Below are 17612 nucleotides of genomic sequence, written 5' to 3'. Positions count from 1 at the left end.
TTCTCAGTACAGGGGTTGCGTGTGTACCTGTAGCAGACGTTCTCAGTACAGGGGTTGTGGACCTTGACGATGACAAAGACGTGTTGGAAGTGTGAGCGGATGTTTTTAGGGGTGAAGGGCAGAGTCCCCGGTTCCTGAAACACAATGGTCACAATGTCGTTTCCTATGTGCCTCTTCCTCAGGAGCTGTGGGGAGAAAAAGAGAGAGGGGGGGAGAGAGAGAGAGAGAGAGAGAGAGAGAGGGGAGGTGGAGAGAGAGAGAGGGGAGGTGGAGAGAGAGAGAGGGAGAGAGAGAGAGAGAGAGAGAGGGAGAGAGAGAGAGAGAGAGAGAGGGAGAGAGAGAGAGAGAGAGAGAGAGGGAGAGAGAGAGAGAGAGAGAGAGAGAGAGAGAGAGAGAGAGAGAGAGAGAGAGAGAGTGTTATTCATGTAAAACAAAACAATTATTTGGGTGTTATTTTAATGTTGGAATTTATTAAGAGGTGAAATGGTAGAAATGGTCAGGGTTTATGACTTTGCCGGTTGCCCAGACAGTGACACCTAAAGGAAGATGACACAAGTTGGAGAAAGGATCCCAGAATGCAATATTCTACATCTCCATAATCATGGGGATTTATTAATCACACAGGGAACTGACAGTTAACCTGATAGAGTGGTTGCCATGGAGAGGTGCTGATAGTTGCCATGGAGAGGTGCTGAGGGGTAACAGACAGGGTAAACAAGGAAGATTAAGAGGTGGATTGGGGACGGTGGAGGGAAAAAAAGAGGAGGGGAAAGAAGAGCGGAGGGGGGAAAGAAGGGGAGGAGGGGGAAGAAGGAGAGGAGGGGGAAGAAGGGGAGGAGGGGAAAAAAGGAGAGGAGGGGGAAGAAGGAGAGGAGGAGGAAGAAGGAGAGGAGGGGGGAAAGAAGGGGAGGAGGGGGAAGAAGGAGAGGAGGGGGAAGAAGGAGAGGAGGGGGGAAAGAAGGGGAGGAGGGGGAAGAAGGAGAGGAGGGGAAGAAGGAGAGGAGGGGGAAGAAGGAGAGGAGGGGGGAAAGAAGAGAGGAGGAGGGGAAGAAGAGAGGAGGAGGGGAAGAAGAGATGAGGAGGGAAAGAAGAGAGGAGGAAGGGAAAGAAGAGAGGAGGAGGGAAAGAAGAGAGGAGGAGGGGAAAGAAGAGTGGAGGAGGGGAAAGATGAAAGGAGGAGGGGAAGAAGAGAGGAGGAGGGAAAGAAGAGAGGAGGAGGGGAAAGAAGAAAGGAGGAGGGGAAAGAAGAGAGGAGGAGGGAAAAGAAGAGAGGAGGAGGGAAAGAAGAGAGGAGGAGGGGAAGAAGAGAGGAGGAGGGGAAGAAGAGAGGAGGAGGGGAAAGAAGAGAGGAGGAGGGAAAGAAGAGAGGAGGAGGGGAAAGAAGAGTGGAGGAGGGGAAAGATGAAAGGAGGAGGGGAAGAAGAGAGGAGGAGGGAAAGAAGAGAGGAGGAGGGGAAAGAAGAAAGGAGGAGGGGAAAGAAGAGACGAGGAGGGGAAAGAAGAGAGGAGGAGGGAAAGAAGAGAGGAAGATGGGAAGAAGAGAGGAAAAGGGGAAGAAGTGAGGAGGAGGGAAAGAAGGGGAGGAGGGGAAGAAGGAGAGGAGGGGGGAAAGAAGGGGAGTGGAGGGGGGAGTGGAGGGGGTAAAGAAGAGAGGAGGGGAAGAAGGAGAGGAGGGGGGAAAGAAGAGAGGAGGAGGGGAAGAAGAGAGGAGGAGGGGAAAGAAGAGTGGAGGAGGGAAAGAAGGAGAGGAGGGGGGAAAGAAGAGAGGAGGAGGGGAAGAAGAGAGGAGGAGGGGAAGAAGAGAGGAGGAGGGAAAGAAGGGGAGGAGGGGGAAGAAGGAGAGGAGGGTAAGAAGGAAAAGAGGGGGAAGAAGGAGAGGAGGGGGGAAAGAAGAGAGGAGGAGGGAAAAAAGAGTGGAGGAGGGGAAAGAAGAAAGGAGGAGGGAAAGAAGAGAGGAGGAGGGGAAGAAGAGAGGAGGAGGGGAAGAAGAGAGGAGGAGGGGAAAGAAGAGAGGAGGAGGGGAAAGAAGAGTGGAGGAGGGGAAAGATGAAAGGAGGAGGGGAAGAAGAGAGGAGGAGGGAAAGAAGAGAGGAGGACGGGAACGAAGAAAGGAGGAGGGGAAAGAAGAGAGGAGGAGGGGAAAGAAGAGAGGAGGAGGGAAAGAAGAGAGGAGGAGGGGAAGAAGAGAGGAGGAGGGGAAGAAGAGAGGAGGAGGGAAAGAAGAGAGGAGGAGGGGAAAGAAGAGTGGAGGAGGGGAAAGATGAAAGGAGAAGGGGAAGAAGAGAGGAGGAGGGAAAGAAGAGAGGAGGAGGGGAAGAAGAGAGGAGGAGGGAAAGAAGAGATGAGGAGGGGAAGAAGAGAGGAGGAGGGAAAGAAGAGAGGAGGGGAATGAAGAGAGGAGGAGGGGAAAGAAGAGAGGAGGAGGGAAAGAAGTGAGGAGGAGGGAAAGAAGGGGAGGAGGGGAAGAAGGAGAGGAGGGGGGAAAGAAGGGGAGGGGAAAGAGGAGTGGAGGAGGGGAAGAAGAGAGGAGGAGGGGAAGAAGAGAGGAGGAGGGGAAAGAAGAGAGGAGGAGGGTAAAGAAGAGAGGAGGAGGGGAAACAAGAGAGGAGGAGGGAAAGGAGAGAGGAGGAAGGGAAAGAAGAGTGGAGGAGGGAAAGAAGAGAGGAGGAGGGGAAAGAAGAGAGGAGGAGGGGAAGAAGAGAGGAGGAGGGGAAAGAAGAGTGTAGGAGGGAAAGAAGAGAGGAGGAGGGGAAAGAAGAGTGGAGGAGGGAAAGAAGAGAGGAGGAGGGGAAAGAAGAGTGGAGGAGGGGAAAGAAGATTGGGTGCAATAGATTAGGTTTCGGATGAAAACCTACTGAATGGTAGTTCTCCAGGAACAGGGTTGGCGTGTAAACCTATAGGACAGTAGTTCTCCAGGAACAGGGTTGGCGTGTAAACCTATAGGATGGTAGTTCTCCAGGAACAGGGTTGGAGTGTAAACCTATAGGACAGTAGTTCTCCCGGAACAGGGTTGGAGTGTAAACCTATAGGAAGGTAGTTCTCCAGGAACAGGGTTGGAGTGTAAACCTATAGGACGGTAGTTCTCCAGGGACAGGGTTGGAGTGTAAACCTATAAGACAGTAGTTCTCCAGGAACAGGGTTGGAGTGTAAACCTATAGGAAGGTAGTTCTCCAGGAACAGGGTTGGAGTGTAAACCTATAGGACGTTAGTTCTCCAGGAACAGGGTTGGAGTGTAAACCTATAGGAAGGTAGTTCTCCAGGAACAGGGTTGGAGTGTAAACCTAGAGGACAGTAGCTCTCCAGGAACAGGGTTGGAGTGTAAACCTATCAGCTGAAGAGGGGTAGGAACCCGATGTAAATAAGTGATGCCTCAGAACACGTCAAACCAATCAAATGCCTTGCCTGAACGGAGCTCCAAAGGTGCTCACCAGATTAGTGCCGTAGGAGCAGCAGTGAACTAAACTAAACTAAACATGTCAACAAAACAAGCACAGCTGACAAAACATTTAAGAAAGTTTGCAGCATGTTGGTTTTCACTGCATTTCACAGTTTTTTCCAAATGAGCTAAAGCTGCAGCAAGCTTTGCACAATCTTGCCATTCTCTCAACCAGCTTCATGAGGTAGTCACCTGGAATGCATTTCAATTAACAGGTGTGCCTTGTTAAAAGTGAATTTGTGGAATTTCTATCCTTAATGCGTTTGAGCCAATCAGTTGTGTTGTGACAAGGTAGGGGTGGTATACAGATGATAGCCCTATTTGGTAAAAGACCAAGTCCAAATTATGGCAAGAACAGCTCAAACAAGCAAAGAGAAACGACAGTCCATCATTACTTTAAGTTTCTTCAAGTGCAGTCGCAAAAACCATCAAGTGCCATGATGAAACTGTCTCTCATGAGGACCGCCAGAGGAAAGGAAGACCCAGTTACCTGCTGCAGAGGATAAGTTCATTAGAGTTAGCTGCAACTCAGATTGCAGCCCAAATAAATGCTTCACAGAGCTCAAGTAACAGACACATCTCAACATCAACTGTTCAGAGGAAACCTGAATCAAGGTCCAATTTCTGCAAAGAAACAACTACTAAAGGACATCAATAAGAACAAGAGACTTGCTTGGGCCAAGAAAAACGCGCAATGAACATTAGACCGGTGGAAAGCTGTCCTTCGGTCTGATGAGATTTTTGGTTCCAACCGCCGTGTCTTTGTGAGGCGCAGAGTAGTTGAACGGATTATCTCCGCATGTGTGGTTCCCACCGTGAAGCATGGAGGAGGAATTGTGATTGGGGGTGCTTTGCTGGTGACACTGTCAGTGATTTATTTAGAAATTAAGGCGCACTTAACCAGCATGGCTACCACAGCACTCTGCAGTGATACGCCATCCCATCTGGTCTGCATTGGTGGGACTATCATTTGTTTTTCAACAGGACAATGACCCAACACACCGCCAGGCTGTGTAAGGGCTATTTGACCAAGAAGGAGAGGGATGGAGTGCTGCCTCAGATGACCTGGCCTCCACAATCCCCCGACCTCAACCCAATTGAGATGCTTTGGGATGAGTTGGACCACAGATTGAAGGAAAAACAACTAACAAGTGCTCAGCATATGTGGGAACTCCTCTAAGACTGTTGGAAAAGCATTCCAGGTGAAGCTGGTTGATAGAATACCAAGAGTGTGCAAAATGTCATCAAGTCAAAGGGTAGCTAGCTACTTTGAAGAATCTAAAATATATTTTGATTCATTTAACACTTTTTTGAGGGGGGGGGTTACTACATGATTTCATTGTGTTATTTCATAGTTTTGATGTCTTCACTAGTATTCAACAATGTAGAAAATAGTAAAAAATAAATAAATAAAAAAACTTTGAATGGGTAGGTGTGTCCAAACTTTTGACTGGTACTGTAGCTCTGGGTTATGGTTATGTATAAATCTGGTTCTGATTATGTATAGGTCTAGGTTATGGTTATGTATAGCTCTGGGTTATGGTTATGGTTATGTATAGGTCTGGGTTATGGTTATGTATAGCTCTGGGTTATGGTTATGGTTATGTATAGGTCTGGGTTATGGTTATGTATAGCTCTAGGTTATGGTTATGTATAGCTCTGGGTTATGGTTATGGTTATGTATAGGTCTGGGTTATGGTTATGTATAGGTCTAGGTTATGGTTATGTATAGGTCTGGGTTATGGTTATGGTTATGTATATCTCTGGGTTATGGTTATGTATAGCTCTAGGTTATGGTTATGGTTATGTATAGGTCTGGGTTATGGTTATGTATAGGTCTGGGTTATGGTTATGGTTATGTATAGGTCTGGGTTATGGTTATGTATAGGTCTAGGTTATGGTTAATGGTTATGTATAGGTCTGGGTTATGGTTAATGGTTATGTATAGGTCTGGGTTATGGTTATGTATAGGTCTGGGTTATGGTTATGTATAGGTCTGGGTTATGGTTATGGTTATGTATAGGTCTGGGTTATGGTTATGTATAGGTCTGAGTTATGGTTATGTATAGGTCTGGGTTATGGTTATGTATAGCTCTGGGTTATGGTAATGTATAGGTCTAGGTTATGGTTATGTATAGGTCTGGGTTATGGTTATGGTTATGTATAGGTCTGGGTTATGGTTATGTATAGGTCTGGGTTATGGTTATGTATAGGTCTGGGTTATGGTTATGTATAGGTCTGGGTTATTGTTATGGTTATGTATAGCTCTGGGTTATGGTTATGTATAGCTCTGGGTTATGGTTATATATAGCTCTGGGTTATGGTTATGGTTATGTATAGCTCTGGGTTTTGGTTATGGTTATGTATATGTCTGGGTTATGGTTATGTATAGGTCTAGGTTATGGTTATGTATAGCTCTGGGTTATGGTTATGGTTATGTATAGGTCTGGGTTATGGTTATGTATAGGTCTGAGTTATGGTTATGTATAGGTCTGGGTTATGGTTATGTATAGGTCTGGGTTATGGTTATGTATAGGTCTGGGTTATTGTTATGGTTATGTATAGCTCTGGGTTATGGTTATGTATAGCTCTGGGTTATGGTTATGTATAGCTCTGGGTTATGGTTATATATAGCTCTGGGTTATGGTTATGGTTATGTATAGCTCTGGGTTTTGGTTATGGTTATGTATATGTCTGAGTTATGGTTATGTATAGCTCTGGGTTATGGTTATGTATAGCTCTAGGTTATGGTTATGGTTATGTATAGGTCTGGGTTATGGTTATGTATAGGTCTAGGTTATGGTTATGTATAGCTCTGGGTTATGGTTATGGTTATGTATAGGTCTGGGTTATGGTTATGTATAGGTCTAGGTTATGGTTATGTATAGCTCTGGGTTATGGTTATGGTTATGTATAGGTCTGGGTTATGGTTATGTATAGGTCTAGGTTATGGTTATGTATAGGTCTGGGTTATGGTTATGGTTATGTATAGGTCTGGGTTATGGTTATGTATAGCTCTAGGTTATGGTTATGGTTATGTATAGGTCTGGGTTATGGTTATGTATAGGTCTGGGTTATGGTTATGGTTATGTATAGGTCTGGGTTATGGTTATGTATAGGTCTAGGTTATGGTTAATGGTTATGTATAGGTCTGGGTTATGGTTAATGGTTATGTATAGGTCTGGGTTATGGTTATGTATAGGTCTGGGTTATGGTTATGTATAGGTCTGGGTTATGGTTATGGTTATGTATAGGTCTGGGTTATGGTTATGTATAGGTCTGAGTTATGGTTATGTATAGGTCTGGGTTATGGTTATGTATAGCTCTGGGTTATGGTAATGTATAGGTCTAGGTTATGGTTATGTATAGGTCTGGGTTATGGTTATGGTTATGTATAGGTCTGGGTTATGGTTATGTATAGGTCTGGGTTATGGTTATGTATAGGTCTGGGTTATGGTTATGTATAGGTCTGGGTTATTGTTATGGTTATGTATAGCTCTGGGTTATGGTTATGTATAGCTCTGGGTTATGGTTATATATAGCTCTGGGTTATGGTTATGGTTATGTATAGCTCTGGGTTTTGGTTATGGTTATGTATATGTCTGGGTTATGGTTATGTATAGGTCTAGGTTATGGTTATGTATAGCTCTGGGTTATGGTTATGGTTATGTATAGGTCTGGGTTATGGTTATGTATAGGTCTGAGTTATGGTTATGTATAGGTCTGGGTTATGGTTATGTATAGGTCTGGGTTATGGTTATGTATAGGTCTGGGTTATTGTTATGGTTATGTATAGCTCTGGGTTATGGTTATGTATAGCTCTGGGTTATGGTTATGTATAGCTCTGGGTTATGGTTATATATAGCTCTGGGTTATGGTTATGGTTATGTATAGCTCTGGGTTTTGGTTATGGTTATGTATATGTCTGAGTTATGGTTATGTATAGCTCTGGGTTATGGTTATGTATAGGTCTGGGTTATGGTTGTGTATATCTCTGGGTTATGGTTATGTATATCTCTGGGTTATGGTTATGTATATCTCTGGGTTATGGTTATGTATAGGTCTGGGTTATGGTTATGTATAGGTCTGGGTTATGGTTAATGTTATGTATAGGTCTGGTTTATGGTTATGTATAGGTCTAGGTTATGGTTATGTATAGCTCTGGGTTATGGTTATGGTTATGTATGAATCTGGTTCTGATTATGTATAGGTCTGGGTTATGGTTATGTATAGGTCTGGGTTATGGTTATGGTTATGTATAGGTCTGGGTTATGGTTATGTATAGGTCTAGGTTATGGTTATGTATAGCTCTGGGTTATGGTTATGGTTATGTATAGGTCTGGGTTATGGTTATGTATAGGTCTGAGTTATGGTTATGTATAGGTCTGGGTTATGGTTATGTATAGGTCTGGGTTATGGTTATGTATAGGTCTGGGTTATTGTTATGGTTATGTATAGCTCTGGGTTATGGTTATGTATAGCTCTGGGTTATGGTTATATATAGCTCTGGGTTATGGTTATGGTTATGTATAGCTCTGGGTTTTGGTTATGGTTATGTATATGTCTGAGTTATGGTTATGCATAGCTCTGGGTTATGGTTATGTATAGGTCTGGGTTATGGTTGTGTATATCTCTGGGTTATGGTTATGTATATCTCTGGGTTATGGTTATGTATATCTCTGGGTTATGGTTATGTATAGGTCTGGGATATGGTTATGTATAGGTCTGGGTTATGGTTAATGTTATGTATAGGTCTGGTTTATGGTTATGTATAGGTCTGGGTTATGGTTATGTATAGGTCTGGGTTATGATTATGGTTATATATAGGTCTGGGTTATGGTTATGTATATCTCTGGGTTATGGTTATTTATAGGTCTGGGTTATGGTTATGTATAGGTCTGGGTTATGGTTATGTATAGCTCTGGGTTATGGTTATGGTTATGTATAGGTCCGGGTTATGGTTATGTATATCTCTGGGTTATGGTTATGTATATCTCTGGGTTATGGTTATGTATATCTCTGGGTTATGGTTATGTATAGGTCTGGGGTATGGTTATGTATATCTCTGGGTTATGGTTATGTATATCTCTGGGTTATGGTTATGTATATATCTGGGTTATGGTTATGTATAGGTCTGGGTTATGGTTATGTATATCTCTGGGTTATGGTTATGCATATCTCTGGGTTATGGTTATGTATACCTCTGGGTTATGGTTATGTATAGCTCTAGGTTATGGTTATGGTTATGTATAGGTCTGGGTTATGGTTATGTATAGGTCTGAGTTATGGTTATGTATAGGTCTGGGTTATGGTTATGTATAGGTCTGAGTTATGGTTATGTATAGGTCTGAGTTATGGTTATGTATAGCTCTGGGTTATGGTTATATATAGGTCTGGGTTATGGTTATGGTTATGTATAGGTCTGGGTTATGGTTATGTATAGGTCTGAGTTATGGTTATGTATATCTCTGGGTTATGGTTATGTATAGGTCTGGGTTATGGTTATGTATAGGTCTGGGTTATGGTTATGTATATCTCTGGGTTATGGTTATGTATATCTCTGGGTTATGGTTATGTATAGGTCTGGGTTATGGTTATGTATAGGTATGGGTTATGGTTATGTATATCTCTGGGTTATGGTTATGTATAGGTCTGGGTTATGGTTATGTATAGCTCTGGGTTATTGTTATGGTTATGTATAGGTCTGGGTTATGGTTATGGTTATGTATAGGTCTGGGTTATGGTTATGTATAGCTCTGGGTTATGGTTATGTATAGGTCTGGGTTATGGTTATGGTTATGTATAGGTCTGGGTTATGGTTATGTATAGCTCTGGGTTATGGTTATGTATAGCTCTGGGTTATGGTTATGTATAGCTCTGGGTTATGGTTATGTATAGGTCTGGGTTATGGTTATGTATATCTCTGGGTTATGGTTATGTATATCTCTGGGTTATGGTTATGTATAGGTCTGGGTTATGGTTATGTATAGGTATGGGTTATGGTTATGTATATCTCTGGGTTATGGTTATGTATAGGTCTGGGTTATGGTTATGTATAGCTCTGGGTTATGGTTATGGTTATGTATAGGTCTGGGTTATGGTTATGGTTATGTATAGGTCTGGGTTATGGTTATGTATAGCTCTGGGTTATGGTTATGTATAGGTCTGGGTTATGGTTATGGTTATGTATAGGTCTGGGTTATGGTTATGTATAGCTCTGGGTTATGGTTATGTATAGCTCTGGGTTATGGTTATGTATAGCTCTGGGTTATGGTTATGTATAGCTCTGGGTTATGGTTATGTATAGCTCTGGGTTATGGTTATGTATAGCTCTGGGTTAAGGTTATGCATATGCAAACTCAAGTAATAATGACAGATGCAACATCTCCTTTACAGTTCTTTATTTATAAATGTGTTTCTGTAAGAAACTGGGCGACGACTTGAAAACATACAATAAAAGATAACAACATCAATAGACCTTTCACCTGAAAGATAACAACATCAATAGACCTTTCACCTGATAGATAACAACATCAATAGACCTTTCACCTGAAAGATAACAACATCAATAGACCTTTTCAAGAGGAAAACATAGACCTACACATTAGACAGTCATCATAAAACAGTCAGCCAATGACATTCAAACCTGACCTGACAGTTATTTCACTGCTTTCCTCCAAAGTCTCTGTCAGAGAGCCCGTTCCTCTGTGCAGTCAGGACGAGACTCCCAAGGCTGAAATATCTATCCACAGGCGCACTGGGTGGTGTTGGAGTGTTGACTTTTGAAGACATCTGCTTGATCCTGCTGTTTTCAACTCTCTAGAGCCAGCAGGAGCGGTAGAGATCAGCTATGAAGAGCCAACTGACATTTACTCCTGAGGTGCTGACCTGTTGCACCCTCGACAACTACTGTGATTATTATTATTTGACCATGCTGGTCATTTACTGTATGAACATTTGAACATCTCGGCCATGTTCTGTTATAATCTCCACCCGGCACAGCCAGACGGTTCATCTGGGCTCTAGAATATCATAAAGGCAGTCGTCTTCCCCTTGAAGGATATCCAAGGTCATGGAGAGCGGATTCAGTACTAGACACCACTCTATCAGGAACTGGTATTCTCTGTCTGTGAAGCACTTGATGTCCAGTCTGGTGCAGAGGTCACTCATCTCCGCTATGGGTATGTGATGGACCCTGCACAGGGCACCTGGTTGTAGAAGGTACCAGAACCTTTCTACTATATTCCTCCAAGCTCTCCGATGCCACCGTGGATTCACTAACCTTGGTCCACAGGGCCGAGGACTTTCATGTGGTGCACCTGTACACAGCTAATGCCGTCAGCCATTTGTCCACGTCATTACTTGATATACAGCTTACAGAAATATAAAAACAGTATGTAAAGTGTTGGTCTCGTGTTTCATGAGCTGAACAAAAAAAATCCCAGAAATGTTCCATAGGCACAAAAAGCGTATTGCTCTAAAATGTTGTGTACAAATATTAATTATGTTATTTTTATCTCTTACTTTTTTGGGGTATTTTCTAAAAACTGCATTGTTGGTTAAGGGCTTGTAAGTAAGCATTTCACCTGTTGTATTCAGCGCATGTGACAAATAACATTTAATTTTAATTTTATTTACATCCTTGTTAAAATAATCCATCCACCTGACAGGTGTGGCATATCAAGAAGGTGAATAAACAGCATGCTCATTACACAAGTGCACCTTGTGCTGGGGGGAGTTTAGTGGGGACGCTAAATTGTGCAGTTTTGTCACACAACATAATGCCACAGATGTGTCAAATTTTTAGGGAGCATGACATTGGCATGCTGACTGCAGGAATGTCCACCAGAGCTGTTGCCAGAGCACTGAATGTTCCTTTCTCTACCATTAGGTACCGCCAATGTCGTTTTAGAGAATTTGGCAGTAAGTTCAACGGGTCTCACAACAGCACACCACGTTTAACCACGTCAGCCCAGGACTTCCACATCTAGCTTCTTCACCTATGGGATCGTCTGAGGGCTTTTGTAGGTAAAGCCCTTTTGTGGCTCCCCAGTGGGAGGGTGGGACTATGCCCTCCCAGGCCGATCTAATTCTGCCAAGTCATGTGAAATCCATGGATTAAGGTCTAATTTATTTCAATTGACTGATTTCCATATTTGAACTGTAACTCAGTAAAATCTTTGAAATTGTTGCTCGTTGCGTTGACATTTTTGTTCAGTATTTAGATTGAGGGTGTGGGACACGCCCCAGTGATGTGGCGGGAGAACAATCTGTTGGTTGTCGTCTTCGTCAGAATCCATGTCATCACCGCCGGTAACCACTGCATCTAAGTCTGCAAAGGTAACATCTTCCCCCGTCTCTTCTTCCTCATGCTCAGAATCAGCCATTTTTGACTCAGGCCAATCATATCATATGTGTGTTTTCCCCTGACTCTTCTTCCTTATCCTTAGAATCAGCCGTTTTTGACTCAGGCCAATCATATCATATGTGTGTTTTCCCCTGACTCTTCTGCAATCCCAGCAAAGTAGAGGGATGGATCCAGTCGGCTGTCATTCTGATAAAACGTTTGCTGTGTGCTGTCCACATGTCAGCTGTGACTGAGACGTATTCCAAGCCATCAAAATGTGTTTGCCGTTCTGTCTTAATACGCTTTGTTAAGGTAGCTAGCAAATGTCTTCCTGTCAGACACTGTCCCCTTCCTGTTACATGTCATAGGGATTTTCTTTATAATCTTACAGAAAGATGGAGACTCTCCTCCAAAACATAGCCAGCTACAAGTTCATTCAGTTCTCTCGAGGTGACAGGTTTAGCCAAACAGAAATCTTCTGTTTTGGAGCAGAAGCACCGTCCTCCAGCATCAACAGCAGTTGGCTGGCGTGGGTCTTCCTGCACCACTCTTGTGGAGCTGTGCTCGGCTTGAAGGTGCTTCTTGATAGTTGAAGTTGAGTTCTTCTCAGTTGACAGGCGCTTAGTCCCGAGGCTCAGTTAGCATTTTATTATTATGTTTTTGTCTTTTTCTTTTACCAATACTAAATACTGCGAAAACTTCCACGATGAGAAGGCTGATTGATGTCTCTGCCACCTTGCTAGCTAGCTAGCATCCCACCACAACGTTCTTGAAGAAACAGGCAGAGCTTGAACTTAGGTGAAGGGATTTTCATTTTTGGGGTACAAAAAATATATAATTGGGAAATAATATTAAAAAGTAATGATTTGCTTATTTGAAAAAGTAACTAACTGATTACTTAAGTTGAAAAATGAATGCGTTAAGTTACTTGTTACCACAACGTAACCTAAATACTCTATCGTTACCCCTAACACTGATGCTAAACACATCAGTAGGGACAGGTGTGTAAGCTTGTTTACAAACAGCTTTGACAGTGATACTGAACGTAGTGTGGCACTTGGCTTGGCCATCACACAACATTAAAGAAGAGAAATGTGTTATTTCACACATCAAATAGGGTTATTTGACATGTTAATTGTGACACGTAAAGATCTGAAGGACCTTCCACAGTCTCGATGTCTGACTAATACCACACTACGGTGTCTGGGACCCAGTGGACACTGATTAACAAACAACTTATGTCTACGGCACAGTTGTCATGGTAACACTCAGAATCTAACACTCACAGTTATTACCGACACGCAACGAGGCTCTAAGAGAGGATTGTCAGAAGATGAAACAAAAGATCTGCTCTAAAGGAAAAATCTGGGAAATAGAAGAGAGGAGCAACTCAGGACCAGTCTGCTCCTAATGACACACAGTATCTGGTATGTTAAAGGGGAGGGACCAGTCTTCTCCTACTGACACACAGTATCTGGTATGTTAAAGGGGAGGGACCAGTCTTCTCCTACTGACACACAGTATCTGGTATGTTAAAGGGGAGGGACCAGTCTGCTCCTACAGACATACAGTATCTGGTATGTTAAAGGGGAGGGACCAGTCTGCTCCTACTGACACACAATATCTGGTATGTTAAATGGGAGGGACCAGTCTGCTTCTACTGACACACAGTATCTGGTATGTTAAAGGGGAGGGACCAGTCTGCTCCTACTGACACACAGTATCTGGTATGTTAAAGGGGAGGGACCAGTCTGCTCCTACTGACACACAATATCTGGTATGTTAAAGGGGAGGGACCAGTCTGCTCCTACTGACACACAGTATCTGACCTGTTGTGTGTTGTTGGGGTTTAGGGAGGGTACTGACCTGTTGTCTGTTGTCTGTTGTTGGGGTTTAGGGAGGGTACTGACCTGTTGTCTGTTGTTGGGGGTGTAGGGGGGTGGGGGGTACTGACCTGTTGTCTGTTGTTGGGGGTGTAGGGGGTTTACTGACCTGTTGTCTGTTGTTGGGGTTTAGGGAGGGTACTGACCTGTTGTCTGTTGTTGGGGGTGTAGGGGGGTGGGGGGTACTGACCTGTTGTCTGTTGTTGGGGGTGTAGGGGGTTTACTGACCTGTTGTCTGTTGTTGGGGTTGTAGGGGGGTTACTGACCTGTTGTCTGTTGTTGGGGGTGTAGGGGGGGTACTGACCTGTTGTGTGTTGTTGGTGGTGTAGGGGGGTTACTGACCTGTTGTCTGTTGTTGGGGGTGTAGGGGGGGTACTGACCTGTTGTGTGTTGTTGGGGGTGTAGGGGGGTTACTGACCTGCTGTCTGTTGTTGGGGGTGTAGGGGGGGTACTGACCTGTTGTCTGTTGTTGGGGTTGTAGGGGGGTTACTGACCTGTTGTCTGTTGTTGGGGGTGTAGGGGGGGTACTGACCTGTTGTGTGTTGTTGGTGGTGTAGGGGGGTTACTGACCTGTTGTCTGTTGTTGGGGGTGTAGGGGGGGTACTGACCTGTTGTGTGTTGTTGGGGGTGTAGGGGGGTTACTGACCTGCTGTCTGTTGTTGGGGGTGTAGGGGGGGTACTGACCTGTTGTCTGTTGTTGGGGGTGTAGGGGGGTTACTGACCTGTTGTCTGTTGTTGGGGGTGTAGGGGAGCAGGGTTGACACATGGAACATCAGTTCATAGTCCTTATAGGTGGTGTACAGGGAGTAGGTTCCTGTTGAGTCAGCTAGAGGAGAAACAGACAGACAGAGAGGCTAGATTTCCACAACAGAAACACTGCAACAACTGAATCCACTGCAACAGAGATTGATCATATCAGGTCATGGTCAGAGTAAGGGTTGGTAATATGACACCAATATGTAATATAGGGTCAAGTTACACTAATTTTTTTACCTTTATTTTACTAGGCAAGTCAGTTAAGAACAAATTCTTATTTTCAATGACGGCCTAGGAACAGTGAGTTAACTGCCTGTTCAGGGGCAGAATGACAGAATTGTACCTTGTCAGCTCGGGGGTTTGAACTTGCAACCTTCCGGATACTAGTCCAACGCTCTAACCACTAGGCTACCCTGCCGCCCTAATAGGTAATATTTAGGCGTGTTCAGGGTCACATTACACTAATAGGTAATATAGGGGCGTGTTCAGGGTCACATTACACTAATAGGTAATATTTAGGCGTGTTCAGGGTCACATTACACTAATAGGTCATATTTAGGCGTGTTCAGGGTCACATTACACTAATAGGTAATATTTAGACGTGTTCAGGGTCACATTACACTAATAGGTATTATAGGGGCGTGTTCAGGGTCACGTTACACTAATAGGTATTATAGGGGCGTGTTCAGGGTCACATTACACTAATAGGTAATATAGGGGCGTGTTCAGGGTCACATTACACTAATAGGTATTATAGGGGCGTGTTCAGGGTCACGTTACACTAATAGGTAATATTGGGGCGTGTTCAGGGTCACGTTACACTAATAGGTATTATAGGGGCGTGTTCAGGGTCACATTACACTAATAGGTAATATAGGGGCGTGTTCCGGGTCACATTACACTAATAGGTAATATAGGGGCGTGTTCAGGGTCATGTTACACTAATAGGTAATATAGGGGCGTGTTCAGGGTCATGTTACACTAATAGGTAATATAGGGGCGTGTTCAGGGTCAAAAACTCCCTAGGAAGGCTGAAACCTAGGAGGAAAGCAAGAGCTGAAACCCTAATGCTAGCCATAACGTAATGGTAAACAAAACGTAACAGTATAAAAAACGTTATTGTAAACAAACCGTTACGGTAAACAAACTGTAATGGTAAACAAACCGTGTTGGTAAACAAACTGTAATGGTAAACAAACTGTAATGGTAAACAAACTATAATGGTAAACAAACTATAATGGTAAACAAACTATAATGGTAAACAAACTGTAATGGTAAACAAACTGTAATGGTAAACAAACTGTAATGGTAAACAAACTGTAATGGTAAACAAACCGTAATGGTAAACAAACTGTAATGGTAAACAAACTGTAATGGTAAACAAACTGTAATGGTAAACAAACCATGGTGGCAAACAAACTCTAATGGTAAATAGACTGTCATGGTAAACAAACTCTAATGGTAAACAAACTGTAACAGTATACAAACTTTAATGGTAAACTAATCGTAATAGTAAACAAACCATAATGTTAACCAGCTGTACTTTTAAACAAACCATAATGGTAAACAAACCGTGTTGGTAAACAAACTGTGATGGTAAACAAACTGTAATGGTAAAAAAACTGTAATGGTAAACAAACTGTAATGGTAAACAAACTGTAATGGTAAACAAACTGTAATGGTAAAAAAACTGTAATGGTAAACAAACTGTAATGGTAAACAAACTGTAATGGTAAACAAACTGTAATGGTAAACAAACTGTGTTGGTGAACAAACCTTGTTGGTAAACAAACTGTAATGGTAAACAAACTGTAATGGTAAACAAACTGTAATGGAAAACAAACTGTAATGGTAAACAAACCGTAATGGTAAACAAACTGTAATGGTAAACAAATTGTAATGGTAAACAAACTGTCAAGGTAAACAAACTGTAATGGTTAACAAACTGTAATGTAAACAAACTGTAATGGTAAACAAACCGTGTTGTTAAACAAACTGTAATGGTAAACAAACTGTAATGGTAAACAAACCGTGTTGGTAAACAAACTGTAATGTTAAACAAACTGTAATGGTAAACAAACTGTAATTGTAAACAAACTGTAATGGTAAACAAACCGTGTTGGTAAACAAACTGTAATGGTAAACAAACCGTGTTGGTAAACAAACTGTAATAGTAAACAAACCGTGTTGGTAAACAAACCGTGTTGGTAAACACACCATGCCAGTGTAGCACAACAAGAGGCATACAGGACATTCGTATTAAAGACTCAAGATAAACAATGTCTTTCTATTATACCTTTTTGAGTTCCAAATTGCATCCTATTCCCTACGTAGTGCACGACTTTTGACCAGAGCCATGTGGGGAATAGGGTGCAATTTGGGACGTAAGCATGCATTATTTACAGTACTACAGATGCTCACGGTAGGATTTGTGTGCGTTGGTGTGTGTGTGTGTGTATGTATGTGCGTGCGTATATAGTCTTACTCCTGTTGTCGAGCTGTGCTCTGTACTTGGTGAATCCCTTCAGTTTCACTCTCTGTCCCAATAGGTCGAGGAACTCATCGAGGGCGGGACCAGCTGATTGGTTGTTGTACATCTCCTCCTCTGTACTCTGGCCCGCCTTACAGTACAGCACCCCCACCTTGTGCTGGAAACTCAACTGAAACAAACAGACAACGTATTGATGAATATATAGTACATCATTTTTTACATATTGTTGATACTGATTGTTATCAGATGGATAATTAGTTTACCTATTTAATTAACAAAGTTATGCAACACCCAATTCCCCCCGTGTGAAAAATAAATCCTGTACACTCAATAACTGGTTGTGACACCTTTAGCTGCAACGAATCCAACCAAACACTTCCTGTAGATGTTGATCAGTCTGTCACATCGCTGTGGAGGAATTTTGGCCCACTCTTGCATGCATAACTGCTTTAATTAACTCAGCAACATTTGTGGGTTTTCAAATGCTCATTTCAAGTCTTGCCACAACATGTCAATTGGGATTTTGATCTGAACTTTGACTAGGTTATTCCAAAACTTCCACTTTGTTGCTTTTTAAAAATGTTCATGGAGACTTGAGTGTGTTTTGGATCATTGTCTTGCTGTATGACCCAGCTGCACTTCAGCTTCAGCTCACAGACGGATGGCCTGATGTTCTCCTGTAGAATTATCTGAAACAGA

At 42.9% G+C, this 17612-nt stretch overlaps 1 protein-coding gene across 1 annotated transcript in view; it reads right to left on the bottom strand.

Moving 5' to 3' along the window:
• Positions 1-17612, bottom strand: part of LOC139367853 (signal induced proliferation associated 1 like 2) — a 306546-nt gene that overhangs the window by 146292 nt on the left and 142642 nt on the right. Inside the window, exons 8-10 of the mRNA XM_071106185.1 lie at positions 16908-17082; positions 14389-14492; positions 28-185 (exon numbers count right to left, since the gene is read on the bottom strand). Of these exons, the coding sequence (XP_070962286.1) occupies positions 28-185; positions 14389-14492; positions 16908-17082 (437 nt within the window). The remainder of the gene's footprint in view (positions 1-27; positions 186-14388; positions 14493-16907; positions 17083-17612) is intronic.

Source organism: Oncorhynchus clarkii, chromosome 16 (genome assembly GCF_045791955.1).
Source record: "Oncorhynchus clarkii lewisi isolate Uvic-CL-2024 chromosome 16, UVic_Ocla_1.0, whole genome shotgun sequence".
Classification (NCBI taxonomy): Eukaryota; Metazoa; Chordata; class Actinopteri; order Salmoniformes; family Salmonidae; genus Oncorhynchus; species Oncorhynchus clarkii.
The sequence above is the reverse complement of the archived record's forward strand: the minus strand, read 5'-3'. Positions and strand labels throughout refer to the sequence as shown.